This window comes from Montipora foliosa, chromosome 5 (assembly GCF_036669935.1).
Source record: "Montipora foliosa isolate CH-2021 chromosome 5, ASM3666993v2, whole genome shotgun sequence".
In the NCBI taxonomy this organism is placed as follows: Eukaryota; Metazoa; Cnidaria; class Anthozoa; order Scleractinia; family Acroporidae; genus Montipora; species Montipora foliosa.
In genome coordinates, this window is record NC_090873.1 from 35577974 (window position 1) to 35587973 (window position 10000).

Here is a 10000-nt window from a genome sequence, read left to right on the forward strand (position 1 = left end):
ATTTGAAGCTCTTGAAGTTCTGGATTATGATTGGAATCTTAAACACTCATAGATAATTAATTTGTTTGCAGTAAAATTAACAGATGTGCTGAATTCATCAGACTCATACAAATGGGATTCTTTGTTGCTTATAAATTCAATGTACAGTTAAGATTTCACTAGTTGGAGTCACATCCTACATAACAAAATGTTGCATGTCATAGTTTCAGTAAGGTGACCAGCAAGTTGATATGAAGAAAAACACTCGTGATCATTAAGTTTTTGATATCCATTTATTGTGAATACAGTTGTTGACCATTTCCTCATATCTTATACTTCTGAAGGACTAACAAATTGAATTATATTTTAGTTCTACACTTGTAAAAGTTTAAAAAGCTTGGGGCTTGATATTAAAAAAGGAACACTCTTTGGTGTGTCACTCTTAACATCGCTTTGTTCCCTGGGCCTGGTCTAGTCAGAACTTACTAATTTCCTGTTGTCATTTTGTAATCAATTTTCAACTTGAATAGTCTGATTCTTTGGAAATGAACACAGAGAAGGATCATTCTTACAGATTGAGACAGTTGTACAAGGTTCAAGAGGGCAGCTTGTTCAATTACAACATGGGAATCATAGACCTTGCTATGCCCTTAGACAGTGGTTATTTATTTCAGGTCCTCAGATTTAGTTCCCTAGGGATTTGGGGATGTGCTTAAACTCGAAACCTTAACTAGCTATCTTGCTCTAGTTCCCTGAAGCTAACGCCATGTAAGCTAAGTAATTTTCAAATGGGAGGTGCTCCATGCAATACACGAAACCAAGACTTAACCTGACTTACTCTCTGTCAGAAGCTTCAAACTTTCCACAATTTCTAAACATTTTTCCTGTGGTAACATTACCAACTCTCTATTTTCTGGCTGTTTACTCAGACCATAATTTGGTCAATGCTGCTGTTTTTGGCCCGTCGTTCACGCTTGTTCACGTTCATGCCAACAAACTTGAAACCAAAAAAGGCAACCTACCGTAAACTTTGAGTGTGAACATTTATTTTCATAATGTAGCTGAAATTCTTGATATTTTAACAAACAAGAATGCCCAACAGAGCAAAAGAGAGAACAGGGAGAGGTAAACACGTAGGTTGGAATCAAAACTAACGCGGTAAAATGTCTGTCTAGTCTGCTTATGTGTGTTTGAAGAGCCCTTCGAATTGTGCAACTTTCGCAAGATTACAGACTACGTGAGAGTTCCACACCAAAACAACTTTGTTTCCCCTTATTCGAAAGTACTTTGCTGTGACTTTTTGCCATAAACACCCCAACCGTTTCTCGATCTTTTGACACCGTCTACACGTAAGGCAAGGAAGATAAACTACACAGATAACGACACGAACTCGAAAACGTTTCGCCACGTAGACCGCCATTATTTTGGTTTCTGCTTATGGCGGGCCAGCGGATACGCTCATAAGAGATCTCAAAGTCGCGCACGCGCAGACAAAATGCCCCTCTGCTACAAGACTGTCCATTTTCCATGTTTGTGTCAAAGTTCCATAAGCTTAAAGTACACTTTTATAAAATTAATGAATGAAATGAATAATTATTAGGCTTTGCACTGTCTATTTTCTTTCGTACTACAAATACCAGTGCTTGAAATTTAATGAAGGAACTTTATTAAGTTAACTATCTGGTCATCCCAGACGACCAGATAGTCAACCGGCAACTACTTTTTTCCGTAAAGTGAAAGGCCTGGTTGCCTGAAGAAAAAACAACACACAAATCTGATACACTTACATGTAGTAGTGCAAAGTTAACAATAATTAATTTGCTGCTGCTGGCCATTTTGAAAATTTTGAATATCTGTGGCTTTTACAAAAAATTGTCAGATGGGAAAATTCAAGAGACAATGTCACAAACATGTACAATGTAGGTGATGGAGATTGGAGACTCCAACAGTCCAAATCTTAAACCCAGACTCCCAAAAAAAAAAAAAAAAAAAAAAAAGGAACTTAGAACTACTTGTATAGGCTACTCAAGCTCCAATGCCATGCCGGTGATTGCATCTCAATACGGCGTGCATTTAATTGAAGGGGTAATAGACAACCAAGTATTAATTTTATCAGGGCTACATGTACCAAATTTATAGATTTACATGTAAATGTAGTTGCCCAGTTTTTGCAAGAGGGACAACCTGGAATTTTTTTTTAATTTTGAGTACTACAGAACCGTTCCACACTCACTGGATAGTATTATAAGCACAATAAACGATTTAGCTGCACTCTCCTTGTCCGGTCAGAGTTCTAAAAAAAAATGGCTTGCTTTTAACCCTTTCACAGCTAGGAATAGCCCACTTTCGATAATTCAGTCCAATTTAACAAAAGGAATCATATCGAGGCTCTGGGCAATAAACTCAGAGTAATCCTTACATTTATTCCCCAGAGCATCGAGATGATGCCTTTTGTTCAGGACTGAATTTTAATATGTACATCGAAAGTCGGCTATTACCGGTAAAATTTATTAATGTTATTCATTGACAAGTAGAATAATTTAGCATTAGACAGAGTAATACATGTACATGTAACTTGTAATTAGTTGCTTTAGAAAGTATTAAAGCAATGAAGGAAATAAACGTTTGGAATGGTACTAGGAGTTAATTAACATGTGTATTGCAAACCATGTAACAAATAAACTGACAGGTTTACCTGTGATCGAGGGGCTTTGTTAAAGCAGTTGTACTGGAAAAATGAGGCTTTGAAAGCAACAAATGATCCCTTCATACTGACAACAAATGTTAGTGCTACGACACCAAGAAAGGAGCCAAAGAACAAGTTCCATTCTATTTCCTTGTCTCCCGACAGAATCAGTGGCATGATAATCCAGAACATAAGGATACTAGTTATAATTATTAAGATGCACAGCACCAAGAAGACATGAATCTGTGGAAAAAAACAATAGGTATCATCCACAGCCCAGTCAAAATGTTTTCCAGTAGTAGGCAAGCTGGCTATAAATGTCAAGTCTGATAAATGTGAATTTGAAGTAAGTGGCAGATACAGTGTATTGTGTTGTAGGCAGCAAAATAGCCGGCTGCTGGCACATTTTGACTGGGCTGCATCCATCAAATAAGAACATTTTACTAGAGAGGTTCATAAATTAATTAAAGCATAGTTAAAAAGTTTTTAACTATGGATGTTAAGAGTGTCTTTAATACAGCAACACAACAATACATGTAGGTGGCAGTTCCTTGATTGACTGTCATATCTGAAAAGACCCTAGGCTAGAATTTGAAGCTTACAGTGTACAACTTGGTTTAAGACACAAATACTGGTAAATAAAACAGTGTAAGAAACCAAACTGGAAGGGCGTGACCGGAAGTTAATTACTTACTTTACCGGTAGTTGTATGCTTAGGTAATACCGCTCAAACCAAAATGATACAAAGTAGGCTACCATAATAATAACCTGCTTACAGCAGGGGTTTTATTAGAAGCTGGGACCTGGGTACTAGCACCCGTCTACAGTGAGTACAGTACCTCCCTTTGCTCAAAGGAGGTCTCACGATCAAAAGCCAGACCATACAGTATAATATAGGGGTGCCCACTTACTTTAAAATTGTAAATGAAACCCCTGTTACATGTAAAATCTGATCTGTTTAAAAGCTTGACATGCATGAGACTGCAATAGTGACTTTTAAGCCCAAGAGTTAAAAATCACTTTCAGATTTCAATCAGGGTCATGGATATATATTATGACCTGAAATAGCCTAGGGAATCAGTGATATTAAAAATTATGATATCCTTGGTACCAGATTGAGCAAGGTGCTCTACCAACAAGGCAGGCATCTGCGATAGCTGATCAACCCATTGTCAGGGGTAGGTACAGTACATCATGGCACATGTACATGACTGTAGATTATAAATAAACAAAAGATCCCTGAAAAAATTTATTGAAGGATGACATCAAACTTGTGAGATATTAGAATAATAATTAATGATCTTCACACATGTATATATACTCTGGATAAATACTACCAATGCAATTGAATGATCGAGGAATTTTCCCCCAAAATAAGACTGATGGTCATTTCTCTATTATTTTCATCTTCAGAGATTTGTCATAATTTGATTGCAGTTTTTTTTATTTTTAGAAATACTTACTGTTAGTTTTTTAGGTCGTTTATAACTTAGACATCCCATGCCACCAGTCACAGCAAACTGAAAGGAGAAAGGATTAGCATTAACAGTGGCTGGGAAATATTAGAAGGTCAAAGGCTTCAAAGTCCTACATGTATTTGGCTGGCCATCATGTGGAAAGGATGAGAAAACAATACAGTATGAGGTGGATGTTTCAAAATTTCATTGAAACATCCATAGCTTGATTTGGTTTTCATTCAGGGTTCTCAATAAGTTTTGGAGTAGACGGCTTAAATATAAAAGTAGGCGGCGGGAGAAGCGAGTGCCACTTGTTTATAGCAAGTTTATGACCGAAAAGTAGACGGCTCTAAATTTAAAGTAGCCGGTTTTTTAGCCGGCTGCCGGCACTTAATGAGAACCCTGTTCATTGGAACTTTCAATACCTATTATTTATTATATGGCTTGTATTTCTGGCCGACATAATGCCCACTCTGATATTTAGCTAAGAGCAGCTGAGTGCTAGGGCATTATTTTCCCGTAATGCCCACAGGCTGATTATGGATCATGCAAACTAGTTTTTCCTCTTTAGAACCGTTCTGTTAGCCATATAGTAAACAGCTTCATAACCTTGACCGTTCGATCATTTATACAGCAAAAATCTCAAACCTGGGACTACATAGCTGTATTGACCTCGCTATTGCCCATCAATACAGCAAGGCCTCAGTTTGAGATAATTATTGACGTAACAACCTATCTCTCGGTTATTAAGTAGTTATTATTTTAGTCCAGCATTTTTTAATTCATTAAGAAATAGTATGTTAAGTCATACATGCACATCTCCATTCTTTGTCATTCTGCATGCCCCATTTATTTGTTCAGGATAGGTCTGGCTAAGCACTTTACAGGAGCTGTAATTACTCTTGGAGAAAATTAAAATGGACAAACAGTGGTGATCTTTATGACTAGATTTCCATTACTACGAGAGCCTTTTTCATGATTGAGAACAAAAAAATAAAATATTTCCACCATTTAATTAAATTTCAGCCAAAATGGAGCATTAAAAAGTTCCTAGTCTATTAAACGTCTTTATTATTAACTTACTGCCATAACTTTGGCTATAAATCTGGCAGAAGCTGTATGGTACATGTAATGTAGATCATGGTTCAGTGCTCAAAATTTGGGCAGCAATTAGAAGAAACAACAAAAATTCACAAACCATTCTGCTTAAAGACATTTAATTTTCATTTTACTATCCTGGGAGTGTGAGATTGATGTAAATAAAGTATTATTTATTGGTCTCACTGTTGACCTTTGCTCAGTCTAAAGTACTATTTGGTTTAATTTCTGCGTGTAAAAAACTATTGTTGTTACTAGTATAGTGAGGTAAATTATGTTAGTGTACAGTGGTGTTATTAAAGGGGCAGTGTCACGTTATTTTAGTCAAAATTCAAAACGCTAAAAGCGGTCTTTGCATTTATGAAGACCAAAGAGTAATGATGTAGTTTTGTTGCCAATGGCCATTGAATTGCACTGAAGCTATTCTTTGTTGTTTGCACCCAAGGATGGAGGGGATGGAAATGGATTGAAACTTGAAAAAAATTAGCCAGCTTTTTCAAGGTTAGAGACGTTGACCTCTGAAAGTCGCCAAAAGTTAATACGAATAGCTCTTTATGCCATGTTATATTCCATATCACTTCAGTGAGTTGTCAGGAATGTTATACGTGCGACAGTGCCACTTTAAACTAAACTGAAATAACAGTGTTTCTTGCAAATCATAAATAGCTGCTCTTAACCCACTGACACCTCAAACGCCCTAGGATGCCCCCCATTGACGAGCAAAATTGTCTGGCGTTAGAAAGAGTAAAATGTTTAATTTTAAGTACCACTCTCAGGGGTCAATGGGTTAAGTTGCTTCAGAAGTCAAACGCTTCATTCCACTTTAGTAGATGCACACCCCTCTCCCAAGGCAAAAATTGCAAACCAAAATTGGGGGGGGGGGGGGGGCGAGGGGGTGCATTGAAAACAAAATCCTAATGATTGATTTTTTCAAGTGAAGCTATGATATTCGCAGTTATGAACGCAATTTTTACAATTGCGTAGAGAAGCCTGAAAAATTCAGGACTTCAACGGGGTTTGAACCCGTGACCTCATGATTCCGGTGCGAAGCTCTAACCAACTGAGCTATGAAGCCACTGACGTTGGGAGCTGGTCATTTGTGGGTTCTAATGGTCCCGTGAGGAATGAATCATTTCAATTGATATTGACAAATGATATTGATTCATTTCATATACCATTTCATCATTGATGGATTTTTTGTTGGTAAATTTGCAAAATAACTAGAGGGTTGAAATTTTTGTTGACTTCTGGTGGGATTGGTGTGTGGGTGGATGCGGATTTAAGAAGTTCTACCAACCAAAATTCCCTTTTTTGTTTTGAAATTCTTAATACATGGACACCCAACGCAGGATCGGATTGGTTTTTAAGTTATTCTATACTATTTCTGTCCAGCGACGGTGATTAAAAAAAAAAACATGGCTCTAGTCAACTTTAGAAGCTCAATTAGATCTAAGTACAAATCAAATGACAAAATGCGATCGAATTTTCGAAGACCTCATCGGTTGCAAAGACTGTCTGCTCGTCTTCATTTCACTTTTTTGTAAATCTTTTACCGGCAATCCTAAAGGTTCACCAAGAACCTGTGAAGTTTTTGCAAAGAACATTTTTTTGCGTGACTGATTGAGTAACTTTTATAATATTCGAACTCACCAACACACCGGACCATACAGGTAAACCCTCTGGCTTAAATTTGATGAAAGCTTCATGATTTTCATTTCTCGTATTAAAAGCTCCAATGCCAATACTTATAAGACCGCCTAATATCTGTACAATTCCGACGCGCAGAGCCGTTTTGACAGAATAGAAGTGATGTTCAGCCATTGTGCCAAGGAGTTTCTTGTCAACAGAAACCTGAAGGAGTGGCCGCTTAGTGTTGTCACAGGAAACCCTATCAGGGTATTTGATGTATGAATTCCGGCGGTTAATTTTGTTATTTGCCTTTTGTATCCTCGGAAATTAGAAAGGAAAACACCAAACCTGTTATTTCAGGGAAAAGTCAATATTTTTATCATTACTTTATCTTTGACCGGATTTCAAAAGGTTTACGAGCAAGTTAATGCTAACGCAGTAGGGAGGAGGCGGGCAAGTTTTTCTTCTTCCGGTCGAAATGGCCAGGTGGCCTGGCACTGAACAGAAACATGGCGTAGAATGGGGTGGCTGTTGGTGTTCTTCGTTCTGGCCTGTATCTTTTTCGTTGGATGTTCACTGAAATCTTTATTTGTCTACATACTACTTTCCGGTTTAACTTTTTGCCTTACCCACCTTTTTCTAAGCAACAAATGGGGACTTGATCGACTATTGGAAGAATTTTTCAAGGTTGCCGAGTTGTTTGGTTTTGGAGCTCCTCTTCGATTGGAAAGCTCCTTCTATAGAGATGGCGGATCCGACAGACTCGAGGAGCTTCCTAAACCCTTGGAAAAAGAACTAAGAAAACTGATCGCCAATATCATTCGTGATTTCATTCGAACATGGTACGAAAATGTCGGGAAAGGAGAACATTTTATCGTCCATACTCGAGAATTGCTCGAGGTGTTGTGTTTGGAAGGTTACAAGCGGGCGTCTCAAGTAGATTCACATTACTTGGTTGAACAAGCCATCGTTATTTTTCATGGACACTTAGAGAGGCTCAACAAGGCAATGGCGATCGTGAAAACAAAAGATCCCAAACTGAGGTTGAGCATTTCGTCGTCACAGCTGCTTTGCGAGACATACAAATCACAGCTCAGTTTTGAGCCACCAGCGTTGGAAAGTCATGGAAAAGAACTTTCTTACTTGAGAAACGTTATTGATACCCTTGTAGCGACTTTGAGTCCCAAGGACACGTTTAATTGCGATACAGGAAGGTTTATTTTGCGCGAAATATTAACCGTGCAAGTCATGTCTTCCCTCGTTCAACTTATGATAGATCCTGACTGGATCTATGAAGCCGCGGTTGAAATTCTTGCAGACAATGTAAATGCTGGGTTTGGTGATTTAGAAGTGAGAAACACTGATAATGGTATTGGTATGGATCAGGGTAATGGTGTGAGTAAAGACGATAGACAGCTAGTGGATGATGAAGCATACAGGGAGGTTTCAGTTGAGAATGTAACTTCTTTTCCAGATATGAATTCATCAGAATTAGAGGTGATTCCGAGGCAAGAAAGTAAAGATTCGGTGGAAGATGTTGGTGAGAGAATTGAAATCACCTCTTCTGGGACTTGTGCAAATGCGTCTGATTTTCAGTGGCCTGAATCCTCCCTCCGGCATCCTCCTATTGGAGAGAGCCAGCATGATAATGCAGATTCATACCTGGTGATCTCATTGGAGGAAAATAGAGAGAATTGTGATGCAGAGGAAAATCAAAAGGGAAGCAATTGGTCTACAGAAGTCGTCCCACCATCATCACTTGAAAACGTGAGTTCCTCCAGCTTGACTTCATCGTGGGCAATTTGTCCGTCATCAAAAGATGAATCGTTCGATGGAGTGAGTTTTGAAGAAATGAAGGAGAAACTTGCCGAGGTAGAAGGTACTAGCAATGTAATTAAAACTCTGCAAAGCTTTAAAGAAATGACCTGTTGCAATAGTTCAGAAACCAATGAGGGGGGATATTGTTCTTGGTCCATCCTTGCTGAAAAGGGTAGTGATGGTGAGGGTTCTGACATGGAGGCTGTTCCTTGCCCTAGACTCAGAACTAGGAGCTTTTCTTTTCCAGCACCAGAGGAAAGGACTGTCACAGTGAACAATTCTGAACAATTTTCTGTTCACTACGGTCTCAAGAGATCTGCTAGTGTTCCTTGTAAACTTTCTCTGCCAGATTTTATTGGCCAAGATAATGAAGAATTTTACAGCCCTCATAGTCCTAGAAAAGCTTTTGGCTCACCATTTTACCAGACAAGCTTCTGTAGCAGCTCTGACAGTTTCAAGTCTGTGTCCAGTGATGAGGATATTGTGGGTCCATACATTGAAAAAGGTGAAGAAGTATTGGAACATGCTGATGATTTTGATCTATTCACCCCTGAGACTCAAGTGAAAGTGTTAAGAGGTAGAATCATTAAACAAGCGTCTTTTGAGGAGTCCCAGGAAAAGGTTACGTCTGATTCATCTGTGGATGAATTAAATGGCCAAAGAGCCACATGTAAATTGCCTGCCTACAAACAAGATAAGGAAGACTCTAAAGATCATCCAGGGAATAATATTAAGGAATCTTCCTTGAATAATGCTGATGAAAACAATGCCAGAGAAGACGGCAGCAGTGACCACAGAACTTTCCAAGCAGGATTTGGAGCAAGAGAATCAGAATCTTCCTTTGGTGAGGCATTTCTTAGTGCTGGCAAGAAATTTGTATCGAATTTCAAGCCACCATTTAAATTTGACAGCCTGAGTAGCAGCAGTACAAAATCATGTGAAATGTCAGATAAAGAATGCATTGATGGTTCTACAGAAAATCAGTTTGGGGCTGGTCCACAAGGGACATTTGTAAGCGTTGCCAGAGCTGGGGCAATGACACATGGCACATCTGGGATGCGGCATTTGTCAAGGAGTCATGCTATTGTAGAGGAGTCGTTTGAGAGTGATGCTGGCATTAGTTACGGAACACCTAAAGAGGAGCTGTGCCAAGACATTGAAGGTGTGGGTCATGAGGCAACGGACAGCCTCCCATTGGCGGGCGTGAAACGAATGCATCCAAGTCAGTTGATTTCTATTCCCAATACTGTGGTTGCTTTAGAGACAACCTGGGAACCTGGAAGAAATAAATACACCCTCTACAAAATTGAGGTCTGTACACAATGTACATTGT

The 10000-nt window shown here is 38.8% G+C and overlaps 2 protein-coding genes and 1 long non-coding RNA gene across 3 annotated transcripts in view; 2 read left to right on the forward strand and 1 right to left on the reverse strand.

The window, feature by feature from the left end:
- LOC138004065 (uncharacterized) overlaps positions 1-390 on the forward strand; it is a 2751-nt gene extending 2361 nt beyond the window's left edge. Inside the window, exon 4 of the long non-coding RNA XR_011123726.1 lies at positions 1-390. This exon is cut by the window's left edge and continues 145 nt beyond it. This is a non-coding gene — a long non-coding RNA (uncharacterized lncRNA).
- The window catches only part of LOC138004064 (uncharacterized), a 13829-nt gene extending 6765 nt beyond the window's left edge, over positions 1-7064 (reverse strand). Inside the window, exons 1-3 of the mRNA XM_068850461.1 lie at positions 6871-7064; positions 4129-4185; positions 2675-2908 (exon numbers count right to left, since the gene is read on the reverse strand). Coding sequence (XP_068706562.1) covers positions 2675-2908; positions 4129-4185; positions 6871-7041 — 462 coding nt within the window. The 5' untranslated portion in view covers positions 7042-7064. The remainder of the gene's footprint in view (positions 1-2674; positions 2909-4128; positions 4186-6870) is intronic.
- Positions 7065-7342: 278 nt separating this feature from the next.
- Positions 7343-10000, forward strand: part of LOC138004066 (uncharacterized) — a 22806-nt gene continuing 20148 nt past the window's right edge. The window contains exon 1 of the mRNA XM_068850462.1: positions 7343-9978. Within this exon, the coding sequence (XP_068706563.1) occupies positions 7369-9978 (2610 nt within the window). The 5' untranslated portion in view covers positions 7343-7368. The remainder of the gene's footprint in view (positions 9979-10000) is intronic.